The 27,140-nt window shown below is 40.1% G+C and overlaps 1 protein-coding gene across 4 annotated transcripts in view; it reads right to left on the minus strand.

Annotated features, from left to right (window-relative positions):
* The window catches only part of rxfp1 (relaxin family peptide receptor 1), an 84,348-nt gene extending 57,579 nt beyond the window's left edge, over positions 1–26,769 (minus strand). Inside the window, exons 1-2 of one of the 4 annotated variants that reach the window (XM_074649149.1) lie at positions 4,438–4,574; positions 4,211–4,337 (exon numbers count right to left, since the gene is read on the minus strand). In XM_074649149.1, coding sequence (XP_074505250.1) covers positions 4,211–4,259 — 49 coding nt within the window. In that variant the 5' untranslated portion in view covers positions 4,260–4,337; positions 4,438–4,574. Of the gene's footprint in view, positions 1–4,210; positions 4,575–26,498 lie in introns of those variants that run through there. The other 3 variants (XM_074649150.1, XM_074649151.1, XM_074649148.1) reach the window with 3 other exon arrangements.
* Positions 26,770–27,140: the final 371 nt, after the last annotated feature.

Genomic DNA, 27,140 nt, shown 5'->3' on the forward strand with positions numbered 1-27,140 from the left:
GCCAAAAACGTGTTTTGTGAGGTCACAGTGACCTTTGATTAACAAAATCTAAACAATTCATTCTTAAGTATTCAAGTTGATGTTTGTTCCAAATGGTTCGGATGCACCTCCATGGACGTCGCCAACACAGAGGCATAAAAACACAACTTCTCTTACTTACAATGAATATTCATAAATATGCTCTGTTTTGTCTGTCACTAGAGGTTTACGACTCTGCTCATTAAAAAAACAAAAGCGAAATGTTAGAATTTTACACCCACTCTTGTTGAAAGTCTTTCTGGGAAATCACTAACTGAAGCAAAAAAAAATATCTGTAAGAGTTAAGAAATGAAATGTGTTACACCTTTTACCATTTGTCACAAAACTCAGGATCCAACCGTAAAATATTACATCTAAGCCTATTCTGATTGATATGTTTTTATTTTTCTATTAAGACTATTTGTTGTTCATATGTGCAGTGCACACTTCTAAAGTGATATGATGTTGAATTAAAGCACAAAAGATCCATTATTGGCTTAGGCATCATGTTTACAATGGTGATTATTACAGTCAAGAGCTGCCACTGCTACTAAACTGTGAAGCTCCCACCTGACAGTAATGATTCACACCATGGCAACTCTGTCTCCAAGCCAGATGGAAAGCATGATTTGAGAGGTCTGCTGAAAAAATGGCAAATAAATCACCCTTCCCTTGAGTATGAACGCGTTCATTATTAGCAAATATGAATTATTTTTCAAACCAGACATCCTCTAATGTGTGGGAGGCACCAAGCCAAATCAATTCAGTCTAAATCTCACTCCATCTCAGCAGATGACAGCACTGGGATCACATAATACACAAGCAGGAAACAGATGATGTGTTTATGATTAGTGAAGAAAAGTAGCAAAAACCAACAGCTTTGGTAAAAAAAATATTCGTCATTAAAAATATGCGCACATACAAGAAATAATGAAGACAGTCCAACAGTGTGATATGAATCATATCCAGAGCTGTGGATCTGAAAGTCCCCATTGTTACATCCCTAATAAAGTTTGTCAGTCAAAGTATAACATTTTCAGCACGAAAGAGCAAACACTAATACTGATGCAAAGGCATCCACTCTCAACCAGCAGATACTGCACATTGTTGGAGTTAAGGGGGACATGACAGATCATAAAGCTATAAGATTAGAAAGGAAAAAAAGGAGGTGTTGGATCACTGTGCAGCAGTTGACATTTAACTGTTTCTGCTTTACTGCAAGTCGAATAATATCACAAATGGAAAATGTACAACAGGTGCAGTACAGATTACATAATTTAAAAGTGCAATATGTTCCTAATATGTAGCGCTGCAGTTCAAATATTCTCATAATTGCATGTATGGTCCAAATATTCAGTCCACCTGAGACAGCAAAAGTGTCATTTATATTTCAAACAAACTGCTAAACCGCATATTTGCTCTGTTTAAGGGCCCTGACACACCAAGCTGACATTTGGCTGTTGGGCCACCGGCTTCATGTTTCAGGTCCTGTACTGTTGGCTGTATGCTGACTAGTGCCGACAAAGACACTGAACCAAATGCTTTGCATCTTCACTTAAAAGTTTCACACAAACACACTGTTAGCTGATGGCCAGCTAACTGCTGAAGTTGTGTTCAGGTGTAAGAGGAAATATCTACTCATCTGTATTAAAAAATTTAAAAAAGCATCATGGAAAGACAAAACAAAACTAACATTTCAAATACACTTCATTGCCCTCGTGGGAGAACTTAGTTTGACCTTCATTGCACTGAAGATCGTCCATAAATATTCAATATTTTTACACCACTGGTTATCCATCTTGCATGGAATATGAAATAAGAATCTGTCTTATAAAAAACTCAAACTAGGATGTCTTTGCTGGCACTAGTCACCATATTCTTCATGTTGGTTACTCTGTACATATGACATCTATTGCATGAGGGGATCCCTCCTCAGCTGCTCTTCGCACACTAAATGAATGGAAATAATAATTTGCTAAGCTGTGCAGCCACTTAGACAGACTCACTCTCACCGACTGACTCCGATTCAACACGCTGAGTGTGCTGAACAGAAGCTGATTAAGGACTGACTACAGCCAGCAGGTGCATCACAAAAACCACAGGCTCAGCAGCGGCTGATAGCAGACTGGCTGTGAATCGGGGTCCAAGAGCTCTTTAGGGCATAAAACTCTGTGAGCTTCTGAAGAGTGGCCTATCATCTGTGACAACATAAAAGATAAAATCTTAATTGGTTGCTTCCGCCTGCGGAGGTCAATTTTTCACAAGGCTACACACGGGACGGACAGTTATGAATTGTTATGAATTGTGTTTTTCTCCACAGATCTTGGGTGCCTCGTTCTAGAGTAGCTGGAATGCATTTATGCAACAGATTCCTGTCTTGACCAGTGCCTTACAGCATCATGAATATAAAGCACAAGGCTAAACTGGTCAAACTAAAAAAAAGCAATTATCACTTAAAGGTATAATATGTAACAGTTGTTGGTTGCTATTGGTAAACGAGTGAGGGAGAGAGAGAGAGAGAGTAGTGATTGTCAAGGATGAAGATATGAAGATAATGAAGAGAAGGAGCGGCGTCAGTGAGGACAAAGCAGTGAATCAGTTGTTTCAGGCGGTTACACACGACCACAACTCCAAACCCCTCTGCACAACCCTGCAGGAAGGTGCCGAGTTGCCGGATTTTGAATGATTGCAGCCGAAGGGCAGGCTTCATTCTGTCCGCTGTGGCTCAGCGCTGCTCTCGGTCAAACTCAAACTGACATAGCAGCACTCAGCACTCAGCAGAGGAGAGACAGAGGAGCCGGGGGAACACTGGAGCACATGCACAGAAAAACCACACAACCCGTCCTCATCCATCAAATACGGCCGGCTTTGTAGCCGACAGAGCAAAAGGGGGACTTGTGCCTCAGAATCAGACGTCAAGGGGTGTGACAAAGAACCTGAACTGGCTGCACACCCTGCATGCTGTTATTGGCTGGAGGTTACAGGGGGTTGGCTGATGCCCTGAAATGCCCCGAACAAAGCAAAATAAGAAGAAAAGAGAAAATACAGGTAGGATCTCTGCAGAAACAGACACCACCACACACTTCTAGTGGGTCATAGAGAGAGATTATTTATGTCTGTGCATTGTTTTCTTTCTTGACAATTCCTGCAAATTATACCTTTAAGATTAAATCACACATCAGGTTCAAGTGCTCCAAAATAAATCTAATTAATTGTGGCTTTATCTTTGCTCAGGATTTGAAACTATATTCTTCATAGCATATCTTGCTATGGAGTTTATTGCTGTGCACAATTTAGTGTTACAGCTCAAATGCCAACGCTCGATTTATGAGGACAAATACACACACTGGATTAAAACTCCTATGCTCTATGGACTACACGCAATATTTTGACCCGAAAGGCTCTTGGTAAGAGGTTCTGACCCGGTAAAGAAGTGCTGTCAGTTTGAATCCAGCGTGTGGATACCTTCGGTCCTCCAGGCTTCATACAGACCTGTAACCCTGCTGCCCTCATACAGGATGCACACAGAACTACTGGACCGTGACTGATAACAGCTTTACTGTTACAGTAGTCATAGATGCACTGATCATGCAATGCAATGAGCTATTACAAAGGCTTCAAGAAGGCAAGAAATCTGACATACTGACATGACGAGATCCACTACTGAACAACCTCACATCAAAACAGATCTTTATAGGCAGGCTGTTGCTGCACATTAATGTGAAACAGGAGGTGCTGTCTGTGTTTACAACCACAGACTCTATAACCGAGGATATCCCATTACAGAATAACCAAGCATCCTGTGAGGTGCCTCCCACTGATCTCAATCTCTTCCACCTCCAGATCATTTAACAATATCCTCCCTGCATGCAGTTAGTGGGTGGGTGGCACATCATCACCCCTCAAAACGTTGATGCACCTCCCTGGTGTTTAAAACCCAAATACAAGGAACATAAAAAATACAAAATACAAAAACATCTGTATCTCTCAATCTTAAAATCATTCTCCAAGTAAAAACGACCTCTCTTTCCTTTTTTCAGTCATCAGTGCAGATTCCGGATAATGTTCAGATATCCTCAAGGCTACTTCTTTGCAGTTGTCTTTATACATTGAGAGCAATCGGAGCAGATATGATTGACAGAGATTGAAGCTTCAGTGACTTTGGTCAAAAGAGAGAAGTTGCTGAACTTACCTGAGACTCCATAAGCATAAAATATCACAGCCACATAAATGTGCTGCATGATCCTTCTTGAAGTTGTTGTGATGGAGATGGAGATGGAGCAGAGATGTTCTTGGCTGATTTATCCAAATTGGGAAACCTGTGCGTAAAAATGAAAAAAAGTTTGTTCCAGTGTTGTTGTTGTTGAGATAAACGCGTGCAGATAAGAGTGGAGAGGCTGCAGGAGGAGATCACTGTACCAGCTTCGCAAGGTCGACTCGGTCTGCACCCAGTCCGACAGAGAGAGAGGAAGGTCTAATGAATCAGTTGCCATCGTCTGACGCACGAGGAGCAGCAGCAGCAGTACAGGTGCTGCGCGCACAGAGGGGTGGGAGTGAGAGACAGACAGACAGACAGACAGACAGGGAGAGAGAGAGGGGGAGGAATCTATCTGGGGCTCTGCAGAAGAGGGAAATCCATCCTCTAAAGGAAACACAACTGCTGCTCATGAAATGTTCTGCTGATTTGCATTCATTAGGTGCCTCTTCTTGGTGGTAAACTCTCCAGGTACACTATAAAAAAAAAATCTGTATTTCAAAATGACAGAATTTTTTTTTAAAAATTACATGTTTCATTTGTGATTTATATGTAAATGGTCTTAGATTTACAGTATTTTTTTTAATCACAATCGTAATTATCTGTGTTTAAGCTTTTCTTGATCATTTTTAAAGATAATTATTCTGTTTTTTAGAGGTTTATGACTATTTTAACAATTAATTTATGTTAGAAGAAAAGGATTTCATGGAATTATAAAAAATATTTCTTGTAAAAATACAGATTTTTTTTGCAAAACTTCTGAGAGTTAATGTGTAAATTTTGGCTTTTGCAACGTAAAATTACATGTTTCATTTGTGATTTACATGTAAATGGTCTGAAATTTACGGTGTATGACTATTCTAAAAATAAATATATGTTAAAAGTAAATATTTCTTGTAAAATTACAGTAATAAAGGCTAATTATATAAAGATAATTACTGTTTTTTTTTATAGTTTATTTATGTTAAAGGGACTATTTGTAACTTTCAGAAATGCTTGTTATCAGCGACACCTGTGGCCGTGAAGTCAACAAAAGTCAGCATCGGGCTCGCGCTTGTGCTCGCTCTACATAGACATGAACGAGCATCACTCTATATTTCAGCTGCTTGGCAGTAATGTTAGCAGACCAGACGAAGGTCTCTCCATGAATCACTGCTGATCCTAGTGTTGGCTTTTCCTGCTTCAGCTCAGGCTGAGGCAGCGGGGCTCCGCAGCGAGTAACGTTACCGTCTCCGCCCGCAGCCGGAGAGAACAGGGAGACAACGGCACCTGGTCGGAGACGACAACGTTTCTCGCCCTGTCACTTCACAAGACACGGGAAACCTCTGTTGGTCTGGAGGAGCTGCAGCATTTATTTCTGCACAAACGTCCACTGTGTATTCACTAGATATTCTCAGAGCTAAACTAACTCTTCTGCAGTGAGGAGTGAGCGCGCGTTCACGTCTAGAGGTGGAGCGAGTACGCGAGAACACGTGCGGTGTCAGTGAAGGCAAGCAAGCAGAGGAGGAGAGACTCCGGCCACACGCGAGCGCGCATATGCGAGCGCGCACATGTGTCCTGCCCCGGTACATTTATACGCTTAAAAAGTTACAAACAGTCCCTTTAATTAACGGACAGTATTTTTCCGTTTTTTAACAGACATTTTCTGGCGCCCCTGCTGCCGGAAAATTTCCGTTATTTTACACCTTTTTTTTTTTACAGTGTATCTGGGACTCTGCAGAAGAGGGAAATCCAGGCTCTAAAGGAAACATGACTGCTGCTCATGAAATGCTCTGCTGATTTGCATTCATTAGGTGCCTCTTCTTGGTGGTAAACTCTCCAGGTGTACAGTGTGTCAACCCTGCATAATACATACATGGCATCAGCAAACAATCTCTTCAATTTGCCATTTAAGCCTGAAGTTGCTTTCATGTTTTATTCTTTCAAGAAAACAGAAAAATCCTGGCATGATTACCTGAGAGATTTTTCCCCTTGTGCATTTTTAAATCTTCATAGAAAATCAGCAGCAGTCCAGATGATGTTGTCAGTTTGTGTTTCACATAAAAGACATGATCCCAGGCAGGGGGCTTTGGTCTGACAGGCAGGGTGATCCATGCCTCAAATCTGATTACCACTGTTTATTGGCTCATCTTATCTTTTTTCCCCACCTCACATAATATCCATCGCCTCTGCCGACATGCATCCCTAGTGGAGTCCAACAGAGGCTCTCATCCACAGTGTTCCAGTGGAAAACAAGTGAAGAATGAGTGAAGGTTTAAAGTTGCATCAATCAATATGTGACTGTTTTGGTTCACTCTTGTGTAATTTCCAGAAGCAGCAGGCAGCTGTTTTCGACAAAAACCAAAACAAAACAATATGCTACCTGCCCAGCACCAAACAGCACACAGACAAAGTCAATGACTAGCTGGTGAACTTAGTGAGGTATAGCAGCTAAAGTGCATGAAGGTTAGACAGAGTCTCTCTCAGGGAATGAGACTGTCAAACAAAAGAAATCAGTTTGGTTTTTTTAAAGGAAATACTGCAGCAAATAAATAATAGATAGATAGATAGATAGATACTTTATTGTCATTGTCATTGAAAACAACGAAAAACAGTTTAGCAGCTCTTTGCAGTGAAAAACAAACATTAAAACATTCAGTCACAGAACAATAAATAAGTGGATCATCATAAAGTGCAAATTATGGTTCAGCAGCTAGTGTCCTCAGCCTTTGGGGGGGGGGTTCTACACACTTGACAGCCTGTGGGTAAAAGCTGTTTCGTAGTCCGTTTGTGTGTGTTTTAATTGTCCTGTATCTCCTTCCGGAGGGAAGGGGAACAAACAGTACATGTCCAGGGTGGGTGGGGTCTTTGGAAATACAGCTGGCTTTTTTACAGAGTCGACCAGTGTATAGGTCACTGAGGGGGGGGTAATGTGGTCCCAATCACTTTTTCCGCCATCCTCACCACCCACTGCAGGTCCCTCCTGTTCTCCACTGTGCAGCTAGCAAACCACACAGTGCAGCAGTAGGTCAGGAGGCTCTCAATGGTTGCCCTATAGAAGTTGATCAGCAGGTGTTGAGGAAGGTGAGCCTGTTTCAGCTTCCGGAGGAAGTAGAGTCTCTGCTGGGCCTTCCCCACCTGATGAGAGATGTTTTTGGACCAGGTGAGGTCTGACGAAATGTGGACTCCAAGGTACGTGAAGCACCGTGAAGCACCTCTCCACCTCTCCACCTCCTCTCCACGTACGCAGAGGGCAGAGTGCTCCACCCATCTTGCTCCACGGTACGTGAAGCACCGTGAAGCACCTCTCCACCTCTCCACGTACGCAGAGGGCAGAGTGCTCCACCCGTCTTGCTCTCCTGAAGTCTATTATCATTTCTTTTGTTTTTGTTGTGTTTAAATCCAGGTTGTTATGGGAACACCATTGTGTCAGATGTTGGATCTCCTCCCTGTAGGCTGTCTCGTTGTTGTTGGTTATCAGTCCTACTACAGCAGTGTCGTCTGCAAATTTGACCATGGTGTTGGTGGGGTGAATAGTTGAGCAGTCATATGTGAAGAGGGAGTAGAGAAAAGGATTGAGGACGCACCCCTGTGGTGTTCCAGTGCTCAGGTTCAGAGTGGCCGAGGTGTGGTCCCCCATCCTGACACACTGGGGTCTGTTCCTGAGGAAGTCCAGCACCCATGTGCTCAGTGAACTGCCTAAGCCCAAGTTGCTAAATTTTTGAACCAGTTTGTGTGGAATTATTGTGTTGAAAGCAGAACTGAAATCAACAAACAGCATCCTTACATATGTGTTGTTGTGATCCAGGTGTGTAAGGGCTGCGTGAAGAGCTGTTGTGATTGCATCATCCGTCGATCTGTTTGTCCGATAAGCGAACTGGTGTTGGTCAAGATCGGCAGGGATGACAGTTTTAATGTGGGACAGAACTAGTCTCTCGAAACATTTTGTGATTATGGGGGTTAGAGCAACTGGCCGGTAGTCATTCAGGCAGTTCACTTTGGTTTTCTTGGGTACAGGGACGATGGTGGTTTCCTTAAGGCATGTGGGAACAACAGACTGTTCAAGCGAGAGGTTGAAGATGGTTGTAAATACCCCTGTTAGCTGGTCTGCACAGGCCTTAATGATTCGTCCGGAGACCCCATCCGGTCCTGACGCTTTCCTGATGTTGACTCGGCGCAGGACGGATTTGACCTGATGGTGTTGGAGCTTTATCGGTTGGTCCTTCTCAGTTAGTGCAGGCTGGATGTTGGTTTCCTTGTTTTCCCGGTCGAACCGAGCGAAGAAGTGATTCAGGGTATCAGGAAGAGTGTTGTCTGTGGGACTTGAGGCTGTATAGTTGTTTTTGTAGCCAGTGATGGTTTTTATCCCCTGCCACATGCTCTTGGAGTCATTGTTCTGAAAGTGCTCCTCTATGCGCTCTTTATATCTGCATTTGGCCTCCCTGATCCCCCTCCTCAGTCTCTTTTGCGCCTCTTTGTATTCCTGCGAGGTCCCAGATTTAAAGGCAGAGTCCCGTGCTCTGAGCAGGGTCCGCACCTCGCCGTTGAGCCACGGTTTCTGATTCGGAAAGACTTTGATGGTTTTTGTCCCAACCACACCTTCAGCACAAAAGTTTATGTAGGAGAGGACAGCCGTTGTGTGTCCCTCCAGATCTGTCTCCTCAGCAAATATATCCCAGTCTGTGGTATCAAAACAGTCCTGTAGAGCTGAGGTGGCTTCCTCAGTCCACACCTGAACTGTTTTAATGGATGGTTATCTTATTATGTTAAATAATGTCAGGTTGTTCCTTTTAATTGGCAAGCCTTGATTTATGAGTGCAAGAATCAATGTACATACATACATAACATCCCTGTATATGCAACATATATGCAATGAACTGGAAATTTCACCTCACTTCAACTCTCACCATCCCTACAAGCTGAAGTTGTCACAAGATCTCTGCACAAAAACACACATTTTGGTCTGATTCTGCAGTGGACCTTTGGATAGTTTTCTGAAATGTAGGTGGAAACATTTCAAAAAGCTTTTTTCAAGGTTTAAAATACTAAAACAGTTGGCTTTCAAACCATCAAATGTGTTTGTTTTGCAATTTAGAGTCGCTGACAAGCCTCAGATTGTCAGATCATTAGATACAAACAAGCCCTGTGGGTGTTTGGCAATGTTTTGGCAGTCAGTGAATTACACGAATTACACCACTGAAGGCATCCTCAAACACATCTTCACATCTTTTCTCCATTCTTGTAAAAGGGGATTGCGTATTTATTTTTGGGTCTTGCTGTTTTAGTATGCAAAATGTCCCTCAGTTGTTTTTGGTGGAGCTGTGATTTTACAGATTCAAACTGAGATGGATAAATATGGAGAAAGTATAAGCAGTGTGGGGTGACACGTGTATAGTTTCTCTGAGATTTGAAGAGAGCTGATTATCAAATATTACCAGATTAATGTCATCTTAATTTGGCTCGATATAAGTTTTAAGAAGCACCTGCTTACTGGCTGAAATGTGTACACCAGACATGTGTTATAACCTGGGCCAAAGCTATACAGCTGAGGACACCAGGCCAGGTCCCCTGTATTCTTTCGGGGAATAATTGTGACACAATATACTTTAATTTGACTATACCAGCAATAAATTAATGAATAAATTAATGATATTGGTGCCAACACAATACTTAATTTTTGGAATATAAACATGCTGCAACCCTAATTAGGTTTTGATGGGATTATGTTCACAGGCAGCATTTTTTCCAGTGAAGGCTTTTTGTACTGCATGGAAGTCATTGGGAAGGAGTTAGGGTGCATGGTGGCGATACAAAGTGCAGGACTTTGACATCGGAGACATGGATTCACATCCTGAGTCCCGTCTCGGAAGCCATCGGCTATCGGTCTGACGACGATTTAGCCTCTGGGGACAATAGCCAATATTTCTGGGGTCCCTGTATCTGGGCTAAGACTATCTCTTCCGTGTGCTGGTCATTGTTACAGTCCGATTAGCAACTTAAGACTCGAGAATGGAGTTGGAGTTGAGAGACGACGTTACGAACAGATTTTGTATCTGCATTCATATGCAGATATCTGTTTATAGAGATTAACAGAAAGTTAAATCATCATCAGACGATAGCCGATGGGTTCCAAGATTGCATTGCGGTCAATGTGTTCAGCCTCATTTGCTCTCGACACAGACTGTTTACCTGCATGCTAACAAAGCCTCCTCAAACATAACTGGTCAATACTCGGACTACAGACTACAAACAGAAACCAGAACGCTTCTGATACCAAAGTCTTGTCCCGTTGTAAATGTAAATCAGCTTTTAATGTCCCACATTGTATTGTACACGGCACAGCACACAGTAACATTTAGTCTCTGCATTTAACCCATCCTAGTATTAGGAGCAGTGGGCAGCTGCTATACAGCGCCTGGGGAGCAGTTTGAGGGTCCGTTGACTCAATTGCACCTCGGCACTGCCCACGAGGCGAACTGGCAGTTTAAGGTTGGGAAAGAAAAATGATGTCCTGTTGATAGGGGAATCAGATCAGAAAACACCATCTGTGTCGTTCTAAAGGGCAGTTATAAAAGATGTGTTGTCGACTTATGTCTTTTTGATACATACACGTTTTGATAAGTATTTAAAATGTTTGATACCCAGCTTCATAAAGGACCTTTTTTTCTCTACCAGAATTTTAATCCTGACATTGTGGCGAAGGCTTTGGAACAGAAAATAAACCTTCATGTTGGGAAATGAATTTGAGTTTGAATGGATAAAATAATAACGTTTGTGGGACTTGACCTCACAACCTCAGTGTTCATAATGATATCTTTCCTGTTTAAAGCATAATTTCCTTCCTCTCCTTGATAAACATTTGTAGCTCACAAGGTTGTTTGAACGTAAAAATAAAACCTTTTCTATGTAATTATTTAATAAACAAAATTGAATATAAAAACACTATACTGAAAAGGTAGAAGAATGATACCGTAGCAGACTCTGAATTAAAGGCAAGTCGTCACATTAACTGAAAAGAGTTCAGTAGTGCTTGACCTTCCAAAGCTGTTAATGACATAAATATGAAAATGAGTTTGAATCCTGTAATTAAAGATAAACATATTATAGTTATTAGAACACACAAGTAGGCTGAGATAGCATCAATTTGATTGACAGAAGCTTCATCCAATAACCTGCCAAGTATGTTTTTGAAAGTGCCCGACCTTTTCCAAACTGTTTCCTAATGACTTTAAAACTTCCAACTACAGAATTGGAACCAATGCTGGTTTTGTGCTGAGCAGACATTCGGCAGGCTGAAGTTGAAGTTGTCATTCTCGCTCTGAATTTAGTTAGTGAAGCTTCTTTTCCAGTTTATTGGATATTCAGTTCATTTATATAGTCTACTCCAGGAGAAAAAGGTGCTTGTCAGGCCTAAAATTCAATTCATTGGAGAAGGAGTCATTTTCAAAACCCAACAGTATGATTGGATCAAGTTGTCAGTATTGCTAATAAATTATACATTCTGTGTTACAGCTTCCTGAAAACCCATGCATTTTAAAAAGTGATCAATAATTCAAAAATGTGTATAGATAAAATTTATGTAGAGATAAAATGTAAATACATTTGTACATAGTTTGTGAGTGTCGAGAGGGAGCATCAGTGTTGAGTATGTCATCACACACTTCTGAGGTTATCCGAGTTAACATCAGTATGTTTCTAAGGCACAAGCTTTACAGAGAACATAATCATGTAATTTATGCTTCTGAATGCACAGATCTTTGCATTTTGATGCATGTGCATGTGCGGTATTTGCTTCTTGTTTAATCCGCGGAACACTTGATAAAAATGGTGTTTGTTCCTGAATGTGCTGAATATCAATAAAGGTTTACAGAAATAGCTGGAAATGTCATTTTTAAGGCTTCATGGTTTGCTGTTAGATGAAAAATATCTTAGTGCTGGAACTCCTTGAAATACAGAAACAGTCTTTCTGAATTTCTATAATTTATAATACTCAACTTGCACTTCCAGTGCACAACTTTATTTTGCAGCAGAAACACGAAAAGCATGACACTTTCAGCCCTAAAAGGTTATATTTTCGGCACAAATCTAAAATTGAACCTTTTGTGGCAAAATGTTCTTTGAATTGGGTTAAAGAAGCTTTTTATAAATCATTTTTAAAGGGGTCATATCATACTCATTTCCATGTTCATACTTTGGGTTTCACCTAGAACATGTTTACATTTTGTCATACTGTCTTTCACTGAATATACAGTACAAGTTTAAGTTCACATTTATTGTTATGTGTATGAAAATACAATGAAATGCTTGTGCTCTGCTTTACACAAGGGGCACCCCCCCAGACAACAACAAGAACATTACACACAATATATTATACAGTGATACATAACATGTTGGATGGATGAGTCAACTGTTCAGCGACAGCCTGAGGAAAGAAGCTGTTATTGTGACAGGTGGTGTGTGATCTGATGCTCCGGTGACATTTTTTTGATGGAAGGAGCGAGAACAGTGTATGAGCTGGGTGGCTGGTGTCCTTAATGATGTTTTGAGCTTTTCTTTTGCAGCGAGTGGTATACATGTTATGAAGTCATGGTAGTTCTGTGCCAGGGATTTTTCCTGCTGCCTATATTCAGTCCTGAGCAGTCAGGTTACCAAACCACCTGTATATACAACCCAGGCTCACTCCCAACTCGTCAAAACACCACCGATTAGGTGCGCCCTTCAGCGTCGGAAACCGATGCACCCTTTAGCGACAGTTTGTGATTTGTGACAGTTGTGAAAAGTGAGTTTTTCATGATATGTCTCCTTTAAAAGTGTATATCCCCATAACAATAACAGGTTCATAATAGGTAAATGCCACACATCATATTATAACACAACAACAACCGAAATTGTAAGTCAGAATCTGAAATTTGTTTTTAAGTCTTTTGCTGAAATGAGCCTTGATAGGGCTCCAGCTGGCTGCCACATCTAATGGTTTGAACAGTAATAACCTGCTTTTCCCCATGGAGGCCACCCATGTACAGATATAGACAGTTGCAATGAAGGCCGACAGTGAGCAGGTGTGATCAGGAATGTAACCTCTGAGCATTTTGGGTGGCACTAATAAAGCTCCAGATGTTCATCTACTAATCTGTGCAAGCTCTGCAAAAGCGCTTTGTACTGTATGTGGAAATGATTCTTGGCGGGTACATTTAGCACCCGTTGCCTAACTAATATAAATTGACAAATTGGAAACATTAGCATGCAAAAAAAGGAGAAGCGGATTATTGAACTGTATCAATCTCATGAATTACAAAAGCAAATTGTGACCACTTCATCTGAAATTCCACATTTAACAGACACACGAGGCACATCCTAACTACTAGAACAGCGTGGTACAATTCGAAGAGAACAGACGACTTTCTATTTTCAATTTATATTTATATGGGTTTACGATTGTTCTTCCACCGCACGCAGCGAGAGGGAATTTCCCCTCGGGGTTATTAATAACAAAATAAAAAGAATCACTCAAACTGCGTCGTTGGAGCAAATGGCTCTACAGCAAATTATTTCTCATCCATGGAAGCAAAATGGCTCTATTAATGCAAATTAACTGAACGCAACTTAATAAATATATAATTCACAGTCAACACTGCTCTGAGCATATGATGTTTACATGCACACACTATTGGAACAATTGGCTATAATGCTTTAAGTCTGATTAAACTGTTTGCATGGCTGCATAAAGGAACAACTCCTCATAATCAGTTCTTTTACACAACTGAAGTACTTCATTAGCACTAAGAAGTACTGATCATCCGAAGATAATTATAGACACCCGGCAACCAGCCTGGTGTACACAGAATATTCATGTTGATAGCTGTGCAGGGTTATCCACATGGGATGAATGTAAAACGCCCAAGTCATTCATCAAATCACATTTCCTCTACTAAACTAAAGGAAACGATTACTACTTGTTCTTGCACCCCAGAAAGTATAAGACTCATTTTTTCTTCTGTTATTTATCTTCTCTGTTGAGCTCAAGAAGAAATAATTGATTATGAATATTAATAGTACAGACTGCAACTGGACCTCGTATATCATAAGTAGTGACGAATCGGTAGAAACAGGAGATACTATTACGGGGGAGATAGTTACTGTGAGGTCGCTACATTTCATTCATTCTTTTAATTGCTTTTTACTTTCTGATTGATCTGGGAAAATCCCCCCACTCACAGGCTGTGCGAACATGTGTTACCATGGTTACCAGATAATAGTGTACGATGGGCTGAGTCTTAGGTCGTCTTTCACTTAATTGACTGAGGTGAAAATATAATATTCACATCCAGTTTTAATGGTATGTTATGATTTTGTATATATATATTTTGCACACAAGATAGAAGTTGTGGAGTTATTATATTATATGTGCTACAATATTTTAAAAAACGAGTCTTTCCCAGGGATATGGGCCTTTAATATATAACAATGCATCACATTTAATAAGTTGATCATATGTTTTGTTTGTAAAATCAAAGTAACTAGCTGTAAAATAAATACAAGTACCTCAAAATTGTACTTGCAGCAGTTAAATTAGTTATTTTCCATCACTGTGTACAAGTTCCTGAAGAAGTTTAAGGGAACGTGGGTACACCTAACCTTAAATCATGTCACCAAATAAGCAAAAAAACAAAAACATAATATCTTTTGATGGTGAGTGAAAAGTGCTGCCCGTTGTGTCTGAACAGATATCTGCAGTGTAGCTATGTGTGCATGTAATGCCGACATGACAGCCTAATGATGAGGTCCACCAGCAGACTTCATGGCTCTCCACTTGTTCTTCATTGCTGTCCATCATCTGCCTCTACAATCAGATACACTTTTTTTGTATTGTTGTTACTTTTATTAGGTATCTGACTACTTCTCCCACCTCTGTTGTACAACAGTAAGTTGTTGTCCCTGCTGAAAAGATGAGATTTATCCTTCATTCGAGGTGGAAAATGGTGGCTGCATTTCTTTCTAAGTCACGAGGGTTATTACCAGAGTAACTGTCTTCTTTTATGCTGGATTCTTCCCTGTAATTTTCAGTGGACACTAAGGCTGATGTTCAGTGTTTGGGAATGTACAGTATGTAGGGGATGAAGGGTAAACTCGCCCACACTCACACAAAGAGCAATATTGTTTGTATCAGTGTCTCGGCAAACACTCTAACCCACCCAATGATTAAAAAGCAAATGTTTTGGAAATTACACGATCTGATGCTGACATTTGTGTACAAGCTTCGCATTCAGGGAATGTAAATAAATAAATAAATAGTGTGCTCTCTCACGTCAGAGCCTGTTCGCTCAGTGTACAGTCAGTCCAGAAAAGAAGCTTTCAGGAAGCAGTGTTTTACTGTAGCCTACATGACTAATAGAATTAAAATAAAAGAATGATAAAAAACATTATAAGGAAATGTAAGAAAATGGGATATTGCGTACCAGCTGCATTTAAACATGGATCTTAGAGTAACAAGGTTGCTGCTGTACATGTGAACTTGTTCTCTGGTTTTTGTTTTTTTCTTGTGCATGTATACACAGTCACGAATGACAGCTTATAACCCGAGTAAAAATCTGACCATGCACACTGTTCTAGTATAATGTGGGATGATCCAGCTATGATCAAAATAGCATAAACCTGGATCACCGGATGCATGCGTGCAGTACTGAGGCATCATGTAGAAATACCAACCCAGTCTCATGGGAAGGCGTATATATAGCATGACATTACATGGACATTCCGCGTGTCATGAGGACGCATTTTAGCCTTTTCGTGTGTCATTTGTACGCCGCTTTTTGGGGGTCATTTGTACACCAAGCAACAAAACTATGGTAGCATCCGCAGTTAGGTTTAGACAACAAAACCGCTTAGTTAGGTTTGAGAAAAACATCATGGTTGGGCTTAAAATAAGTGAAATACATACGGAAACAACGTAACTTAAGTACAGAAAACGCGTGACAAACGTAACTAAAAAAATGTCTTGCGCATTATTGTGGCTTTCATATGCCTTTTTTTTTGCAAACGGGCTGAGAAATAGTCACATGTCCCTGGAAAACATTTCCTGATTTGGCTGTCCTCCAAAAATATAGGAAATATCACAGTCTTGGAGGACAAATCTCTATAAAAGTGAGTGTAAAAGTGAAACACACTACCAAGAAAAAAAACCCTCTAATATTCCATTGGGCCCTTACATCTGTCGTTTAATCAGAGAGGAAATGTCATTGTATCTGCTGTTTCATTACAGTATATAACTGTACAATCTAAGTTTGCATTGTGGTGTGCAGATAACATCATTGGTAAGGAAGTTTCTGCCACTTTTGACACCAGCTAATAATGTTTTGATGAACTTTATAGAGCTGCAGAGTAATGGGGACACGCTATTTCCAATGGCTCCAGTAGCCTATTTAATGTGCTGAAAAGCTACGCTTGTCTGAATATAATATCTGGGACAGCTCTAATCTGTTATAATTTGGGGGAATTTGAAACTTTGACAAAAAATGACCCTGCTGACTGCAGATAAATTTGCCTCTCATTTCATTGATTGATTTTTTAACCACACAGCATGGGAAAAGATGAGGCTGACGCTGCACTTTAAATTGTCTGCGTGGACAGCCAATTCATTCCTTGCGGTCACCTTTCACGACCGGATGAAGTCATCACATGCTTTTGCCTTCCTTTATTTAAAGCTCTTTACAGAACAGTGATGTTATGTTAAAGTACAGTCCTATAAAGAAGGGTGTGTTGTTATTAAAGTTGCTATAACCAATATTTGTATATTAACTATGGATCAAATGACTATGTAATGTGAGAAAATCATCGATCATTTGGTTCAGTCTCACAGCACAACAAGAGACACACGTTTAAATACATAGAATAAGAAGAAAAAAGATGTTGTGCACTTGTTGAAGATTGGCACATTGAACATGAACTGTATAGTCTCATGTAGGATTGGAACACATCAATACTGAGCTCTTCACGATTCAGAAAGGGGATGTCTGGGTCCGCTCCGAGTGCATGTCGTTCTATTTGTTGGTCACAAATGGCTTTTCTTTTGTGCTGCTTCAAGCACATGTTTAGTCTCTATTGTCCAAGTAAATCCATTCAAAGATTGTCCAGAGCTCTAACATTTCTGTTTTTTTTGTCCTGCTTGCCTTCTATAGACCCAAATACTAAACATATATTGCTGTGCAGTGAACAGCTCATCTCCAACGTTGCTGAAATTGAATTTTTAAGATAAACTGAAGGATTGTTTGTATTGACAAAATGCTCCTATACTTCTTTAGCCAAATAAAGAAGGCTATTTAAAAAAAAAAACATTGCCACAAAGTTGAAAACAGAAATCTTAGCTCATGAAAAGTTGACATTTTGGAGGTAGATAGATGATAGTGACAAGAGCCAAAGACATATTTATCACTTAAAGGGGAACAAAAGTGCCATTTTAGAAAAAGATAGTATTCTGGAGGCTATACAACGTTGTGGAAAAAATACTGCAACCTGCTCATGTACGCTGTGTGCTGCTTGGAAACCTGAGTTAGACAGGGTCAAATTTAGAAAAGGGTGGGTCATGTTTATTTTTTCCCCAAGTTGATTTCCTTCTCTTTGCATCAGCCAACTGGTTTTGCTCTGGTTTAGTCCAGGTCATCCATATATTGATTGAGTATAAAAAAATAACCATGTGAGGCCCCTTGTGCTTCTTTTGTATGGTGAAATAGGCCTAAAAACTGTGTAACATATCAGCTTTAATAGAGGGTAGGGGGTGTCAAATTTATTCAAAGGATATACCTAAAATACTGCCATCTACTTTTTCTAATGCTTTTAATTTGAAAAGAAAAAATCTCTGCACACCTGATGTGTGACAAGTGCATCGGAGGAAGGTGTGTTCATTAAAACATTGAAAAGAACTCCCACACACTGTCTCGAAAGTCCGTCTGACCTTCATCAGGTATATGTATATCTATATATATATACACAGTATATATAGCTACCTACAGGAGCTGCCTCAATCCTGCACTCAGAGGACTGCAGAGATTGTTTAACTGATAACCACCTTGAACTCACTCAAAGCATATGCATTAGTCAGAAAAAAACCCATTAAAAAGATTAGAAAGATACAACACGACTCAATATAATGATAGCAAAAATATCAAGGTGCCAAATTCCAAATTCAGTGTACATGAAGTGAACATGAAGTTACCTCGCTAACCCCAAGTCCTGCTTTGTAGTACAGGCCTCTGGTCCTCAGCATCTATTATGCTAAATAAAAATTGTAAACATAAGCTGGCCAATTAAAAAATGACAAGATGCCTGAAGGTAAGAGCACAACATGTTTTATGTACAGTGGTTTTGCAGATCTGTTCCTCTGATATTTCTACACACACATAAATGTATGACTATAGTCCTACACTGGAGCATAAGCACACAGGTAGAAGATGAGTGCTTTAGCAGTACCTCTCTAAATGCTGCAGAGATTCTGCTAAAACGTTCACAGAAGACTGTGGATAGGCACCGGGGCCGTGATCAAAGAAGGAATCTAAACATTTTCAGACGCAGTGATCTGTAGCATTGCAGCAGGGCTGGCTGACAGATTACATTAACATAATGACACTCTCTCTCGATTATGAAAGTTCATAAAGGCTTAGAGAGAATGTACTCTATAATCAGGAGTGCTGGACTTATTATCCAGTGGATCTGGGAATACACTGAAACGATTCTGATACAGCCACTCTCAGGCTGCTATATGCTTTTGGCTATTTCAGACAAAGTGTCTTAGCATGACCGAATAAGATGACCAAAAAGCAACACTGAAATATATCAAGACATTTAGTTCAAAAGAGAGACATCCACTATTTGGAGAGACTGCCGTCATGGAACAAACACTGAGAAAATATATTAAAACCTGAGAAAATATCAGCCACCATGCCTCGGAAGATGCTGTGCAATTATTTTCCGTCTGCCGATATCAACCAGTTAATTATGCTACATGGCATTTTGAAAAGAAACTTTTCGAATAATTACATCAAATCATAATTATTTCGCATTCAAGTAAAACTGTTATATAAATGACAAAAAGTGATTCATGCAAAGGGAAGGATATAGAGACAAACATGTCCTAACTATGCAGTCACATCTTCGCCGTTAATTTGATGCACTCACAGGTGCAAACAGCAGATAATGATGATGAATTGTGGAGACGTTTTATTTCACCTGCTGTCTGAATCATGGGCCAAACCAGCTTCAATCAATCTGATAAATAATAAAGATTGATCACAATTGAAAGACCTCGAAAAAAAAAAGTTACAAAAATAGCCTGTCCCAGTGTCATACTCATTTTGTGAGTCCCTCCTCCAACATGTTGCCGCAGGGCCAATGCTTGACAACAAGCATCAAGGTGTGAACCAAGGTGCTCCGGTTTAAGGTCAAACATGAAATGTGATTTCATATCTGATCATGTTGTTGTTGCTTCAAAAGTTACGACTGTATCAAAAGCTGTTTGCTGTGTGACATCCATCGAACTACACGGGAAAAGAAGCTCTGTATACCTGGTGGTGTTATTCTATGTTTACACAATAGTTACCATGTAAAACTAGCTTTTTGATAATGTTTAATTATAACACAACCAGGATACAGAAAACTGATGATGATGGTGTGTTTCGGTTGATTTTTTACCAGTAGAAATGAATGGTCGGTTACTGTTATTGGTTCTACAGTATTGTCTCTCATTCAATCCTTAAAATGGATGGTTGAAGCTGCAAAGCTCAAGACTTTGACACCAAGGACCCAAGTTTGAATCCTGTTTCTCACAGATGGTAGGTTTAGGTAACTAAAACACTTATTATTCAACATAATTTGAAAGATGCTATTATCACAAAAAATACAAATATGAAATTACAAGGTATTGATGAAATGCTAAGTTCCACTTGAACATATGGCATGATTAAAATAATGTTGCCTATCATACAGCCAGGTGCCCACTATGAAGGGACTATAGTCCCAGCTCACTCCTTCAGGCCTTCTAACACAACAGCCAATCAGAGCAGACGGGATCCACCCCGACCTCATCCCTACGCAGTGTTTATCACTCTTTATACTTCCTGGTTCACGATTACGTGGATTACATACGAGTTGATTTCGTAGGATGCGGTATAAAAGAATTACGGTGCATTACTTTTTACGTAGGTATAGCTACAAACGGTGTATGAGACCAGCCTTCTACATCCACATCTGATAAATAATTTGTTGCCTATTTCATACACACCCAATAGCAACCAATTCACCCCGAGTAGATATCAACCTTCAAACACCCTTAACAGCGGGAAGTCTGCACTTAAACGTCAGGTCTCTTTTGAAATCCATCATGCTGGCGGAGAGCCACTGCATGCTCTGAATATCCACTGATATAACCTCCAATACCATGAGAAGAGTGACCTCTGTTTCACACTCAGGGACTGTTCTGTTTTGATTGCGTGTAGGTGGTTTAATGAAGCAGGTTATTTGTGGCACTTGTCGAGCTGAAGTAGACTATATTTGTCATGCTGGTTTACAGTAAATGTAATTTGTGGACCTTGTTCAACATTGCAATATTGTGCACTTTCATCTAATGGCATGCTCTGAGGGCACTCAGTCGGAGAAGTAAAAAATACCAAACATGAACTGGAACTGACACAACTACTTAGAACACACTGTTTTAGAGATAGAATAAAAACAATAGCACAAGTTAAAGGTTTAGAGATACAATCAGCTGATTAAAGGTTATCTTCATGTTATTTTCCTTTGGTCTTTTTATTGTCTGCAAGAACTTCCAAAACAAAAACTAAATTCCTAATCTTAATTGTAATCTCTGCCTCTGAAAACACACATTAATCAAGAGGTCAATTTAGTGTCCATATACTTTCTCTCTGAAAAAAAAAAAGAAAATGATATAGCCACACAACAGTGTTGGTGCTCAGTTCCAGAGCAAAGAAATAGAGAAGAGCAAACAGACGGCATAAACCATCACAACAACACACACAAAAAGGAAACAAGATTGTTAAGTAAGTTCAGTGAAAATACACGATATCAACGGATACAATGACGCACATAAAAAGGAGCGTACGTTTGTAATCAAGGACCGGAGATGGTGCATTAGTTGTGCCAAATGAGATGGCGGTGTTTGTTATCATTTTGAATACGAACTAAATGCTGCTTAGTCCCAATCTGGCAGCAGACTTCAACAGGAAGAGAAAACCCAACAAATCAACTAATTACATAAGACTCTGTTCGGAGATGATAAAAGACGTCCCTGAAGATGGCTGACAACACGAGCCAGCGTGAGTCGGATACAGCAGTTAGTGAGGAGACGGTAATGTTGTGCTTCTATAAAGCTGCCGAACAGCCAGTACAGATACAAGAGGGGAGAGCTGGTGGCATTATTGTTGAAATTATTTTGTGTGTGTTATGTAAACTACTATAACTGTCTGGGGCGTGCTGGACCCCAAACATTCAAAATGACAAGGGAAGTTTGTCATTGCTTTATTTCCCCCTATTTAACATTTTCTGAAAGGAGGTAAAACAAGTATGAAACTGAATTAGATCAAATGGAACTTAAGGGACTGTATGCAACCTTTCACACTTGATAATTAAAACAGGTTGTACCCTAACCTAAAAAATGAGACCTTTCGCGACTTTCGGGAAGCACAAGAAAAAACAAAGTTATACCTAGTGAAGCCCGTCTCGCAAAACAGGAATGTGACCGACGTCGGGCGAAAGCTAGTGTTGTGGGATAATAGCAGAGCCAGTGAGAAAAATGTGCATGGGAAGTGAGTGGCGAAGCAAGAGAGAGAGAGCGACGGCGAGTGTGTGAGAAAACGAGTGAGCAGCGGAGCAGAAAAGAGTTAGTTTAGCTTTGAGAATATCCAGGAAATGTACAGTGGAAGTTGCAGTTTGTGCAGAAATTGTTCTTGTTCCCCTGCTGCTGAGTAGAGACACGGAGGTTAACTCCAGAGCGAGTAACGTTATCGACTCCGGTCCAGGAGACCAAAACTACGGTGTCTCCCCTGTGCCTTCTGACCACGGTCGGGAGGCTGAAGCAGGAAAAGTTAACAATAAGATCAACATCGGCCAAACCTTTGTTTGGTAAGCTAACATTACTGCCAAGCATGTGAAATATATAGTGATATTGTGGTTTTAGCTGGCTAATGTTGCTATCGTTAATCAACATGATGCCTGTCAATCACGTTCAGTATCGTGTGTGACGGTAGTGCGAGCACGAGCAACAGTACGCTCACTGCCGTTGAACTAACGGCCACATGTGTCACCGTCAACAAGCAATTTCTGATTCTTACAGAGAGTCCCTTTAAAAGCAGAAATCATCCACTGCAAAGAAAACCAACCAAAACTAAATCCTGATAGAAAGTAAGGAGTAACCTTGATTTGCAGTTATGTAGTCAATAAGTAAATCATCTCCACACATTCAAGGGCTGTCAAACAGTGTCAATATCCCCTCTATCCAGAGATATGTGGGGAAATTAGAGCAAGGACCACTTGCGAATTAAAGAGCAAAAAACATCTGTATGCTTCACTCATAAAAAAAGCAGAAAATCTATTATGGATGAAAAAAGAAAACTGATTTTTGAATCCCTTCAAAATGAGCACCCAGAGCTTTTTAATTAATGAGCAACATTGTGAAATCTGACACTTTCATTTTGTGAAGGTGTCATGTGCATGAAGGCAATCATGATCTTACGTTATTAGCAAATGACCTCCTTATGATGGCATGAGCCATGTGGGGGTGCAGGAGGAGGAAAAACTGACTTCTTTAATGGAAAAACAATGTCAGTGTTACTGCTCTCATGTGCTGTTTTGTTCTTCATGCACTGCTATGTGTGTAAACTAGGCCAATTACATTTTAAACTTGCACAGTCTGCACTATTTCATGCTGTATGCGGACATGGGCTCAGATTTAGCAGAAATCATTGGCAAGAATGCAGTTGGATGCATGAAAACAGAATGCAAAAATAGGCTCACAAACGAGTGTTTCTATAGAAACACATGCAAGTGAAACTACAGAAGATCCTGAGCTGCAAACTTTCTAGTTTTGAGTCACAAAAATGGATAAGGACATATTATATGATTTAAATGACTGTTTTGGGGATTTTACCAAATCAGAAGATGCAAATCCTCTTATCTAAATGTGCACAGTACTTTTTACCGCTTACCACATTGAATCTGCCAAATTAGGCCTCTGTGGGGCATTGCCATAACTTTGAAAGTTTGATGTCAAGACAAAGTGGAGCAAGGCTAGTTGCGCTCTACCCAGTACTTTACTTTTTCACCAGATTTATACACATTTTTTCACGAGGTAAATGAAAAAAAGATGTGAAATTCCCTTAAAGTTTTTCTGCTTTCTAGTATTGTTTAAGTTTTAATGATTTCTTTCTAAAATCATCAAAGTTCAAGATAACTTTTAAAACTATTTTTTAGCCTTGATGTTAAAATATATTTAGATCTGATACTGCAATGTCAATTTGGTCAATACCACACCTTTTGAACTAATTTTATTCTAAAGTCTGAAGCAGTTTTTTTTGCTCAGTTCAGGTATCTGTCTGCAATGAACTTGTCTGGTCAGTGAGAAGTATCAGCAACTGACCTGGTGTGACACTTTTCGATCTTCTTTTAGCAGAACATGTTTTTAAAATAGGAGCAGTTATGCCTCTTCTCATCATCTCTCTGTTCAAATCAACGAAACAAAGACAGGAATTGCTGCGAGCGGGCTGGAGTTGGGTCTATCACCCAGCAAAGGCTCAAATGTGTTGAACTTTGTGTCTGTCAAAACAGATGAAAATCTGATGGTGACAGTTATGTCATCATCGCTGTCGCATAAGGGAAACTGAGTTGAAATGAATGTAAACAGACATGCAAAATTTGCATCACTGGCTACTAACACAAACGCACACGCGTCCGCCTGGATGTGTAGAATACAATCTATCATCTCGGACAAGTGAGCGACAGAGCCTTAAAGTTTTCACCCAACAGTAGATGTTAACATTGGACTTTAAGACATCAGCTTCAGAGGAAATCTAAATCTTGTCCTCACGTGTGGATTAATGACTTTATTAAATTACCGGTCTAATCTAAACTTTGTTAAATAATTCACTCTAAACTCACAGTGCTCAGTTGTATTATAAATAAGATGCATCAAACATGTGAGGTAGATTAATATCTGATCAGCTGTCCACTGTGTATTTTACCTCCTTTGCTCTTATTGCTGATCATGTTTGTGTATTAAAGATGATCCTCTAAAATATGCAAATCTAACTCCTTTGAGCCTTCAAGGAGCTGGCAGCAGTCGGTGATAATTTTATGTCCAGAGAGGGTTAATGTGATTAATACTGAAGGGGACAGATCGTCCTCCAACTTGTATCAAAGCACATCCTTTCAAGATTCTCCAGACATGTGTGTGATTAGCTATGGACAGGCCGTCCATCTCTCTCCTGCTGCCCCTTATTTACCCCCTCCCCGCTCAAGATGAGGAAACCTTTAATAGTGTTTCCCCCCCTGGGATCTGAGCTGAATTTGCAGCGAAAGCGGAACTTGTTGTCTCTTTGTTGAGGATCAAAATCAAGTACTACAAACAGTGGTGAGAAATGTGTGAAGCAAACAGCTGCCTGAAGACTGAGGTGGGTGGCTGCTTCAAAAGTAGGGATGGAGTTAAAAGTAAAAGTATTAGCATGATGAATATATATATATATATATATATATATATATATATCAAGTCAGCCCAGGAGGCAATGAGCAGGGTTAGATGTGGGCAGCTGTTAGATTTGGGTGACTGTGGCTCAGAGGATAGAGCAGGTTGTCCACCAATCGAGAGCGCGTGGTTCGATCCCCGGCTGCTCCGGGTCACATGTCGATGTGTCCTTGAGCAAGACACTTAACCCCAAATTGCTCCCGAAGGTATAGCCATCGGTGTGTGAATGAGGTATTTAGATTGAGTGGTCAGAAGACTAGAAAAGCGCTTTATAAATGCAAGTCCATTTACCATTTAGATGAGGTATAATGCACATCAACCTGAGGCAGGACACTGTAGTGGTACTGACAGACAGAAGCAGTAATCACACAAATGTCCCGTTCAAAGTACAGACTGAAAGCTTTTCTCTGAAGCTGCTTTACTTATTGAGCATTCAGACGCAGCAAAGCAGGTTTAATGGTATAAACGTTAAACAAAGAAATCAAATCAAACGTAAAAAAGCGCAGCCACCAAATGGTTTGTAGATTGAAGACATAAATGAAGAATCATCCCTCCACTTTCATACAAGATAAATCAAAGATAAACTGAGGCTTTCAGTATAACAGAGAATGGCAATAAGCCACTTTGATGTCACATCAATCACTGTTGAGGATTGTCTTTTAGTGTTGAAGTGAAACTGAAAAGTGGGCCACCATCCAATGTATTCTAACACAACTGTTCCTTTGACATCTTACGAAAAGTTATTCCCCATTTTTCATGTGTTTTCCTACAAATGTCCAGTAATCAATTTCCGCTCGTTACATGCATACAGCCTTTTCAAAAAAAATGTCCGTCTTCATAGGAAACAACTTGGTTAGGTTTAGGCAACAAAACTACTTACAGGTTTAGGAAAAGATCGTGGTTTGGGTTAAAATAACTCGGGAAGTGCCGTAATTTAAGTACAAATAAATCCACGTTGGCTTCTGGTTTCACACGGGGTACGAACAGCGCTCTCCTGAGTGAAAGTCCGGTGTTTTTGACCCACCCATCAACCCGTGTATGCAGCGTTTGTTTCCCAATTCCAAAATGAGAACAGAAAAAGAATTTGCTGATGTATATGAATATAAATCTTTGCGCTTATTTTTCAAAACGGATGGATGTGATGAATATGTTTATACAGTACAGGCCTGAGATACATGCCTGTCCAATCAGAAAGTGGGACTGCATGCGTGTTGTGCATCCCAATCTCCAGTGATTGAGCTGCTTTATGATCAGTGGACTTTACCCAAATGTTTAGTGTTAATCGGGTGTTGGATGTGGTCTTTGGTGCAGAACCCACTTGTTGCACTGGAGTTAATGAAGTGAAAACTGGGGGATAAGTGCTTCAACCTGATACTCTTTAACTCCATTCCCATCAGCAAGCATGTTATAGATCCAATAAATGCGTTATGGTAAAAGTAAATTATTAGCATCATGAATTGATATCAAGTCTGATGAGCAGGGTAAGATGAGGTAATGCACGTTAACCTGAGGCAGGAAGACTGGAGAGTTGCAGGAAAGGAGACTTATCTTAACTTTCTGTAGGTCCAACAAAGACAGGGAAGTCCACAGCTACATCCGAGCAGGTCAAAGAGGCAGTAGAACGAGATTCATCCAAACCTGCTCCAGGGATCAGCACACTTCCAACAGCATGTTGTTGTTGTCCAGGGAAGTCCAGGAAATTCACTCATTTCTTGAAACAACTGCCACTCTGTTTACTTCCATGTAAGTCACTGCATTATCTTTTGTTTTTTTCCCCTTCCCCCAGCTCACAGGTGTGTCTGATTTATCTCCTCCCCTCCTGTCAAGGTTGGAAAGTGCTATTCTGCAGTTTTTCTTTTCTCATTTTCTGCTGGAAGACCACAGTATTTGTCATCTATTTGTTTCTCTATCTCTAACCAGGAAGCAGAAATAAGGCACATTTGATATTAAAATAAAATAATATAAAACAGTTAATTTTAGTATTTATTGTATATTTTAAGATGGAGGTAAGTATTTTTTTTTCCAGTTTACTATTACTTAATTTAGCGCATAATCTCTGAGAACACATTTAGACAAAGTGAACATGTTGTCTGGAGCGGTGACAGATGGATCAAACAAACAGGACTTTCACCCAGGAGACTGCTGTTC

This window comes from Sebastes fasciatus, chromosome 10 (genome assembly GCF_043250625.1).
Source record: "Sebastes fasciatus isolate fSebFas1 chromosome 10, fSebFas1.pri, whole genome shotgun sequence".
NCBI lineage: Eukaryota > Metazoa > Chordata > Actinopteri > Perciformes > Sebastidae > Sebastes > Sebastes fasciatus.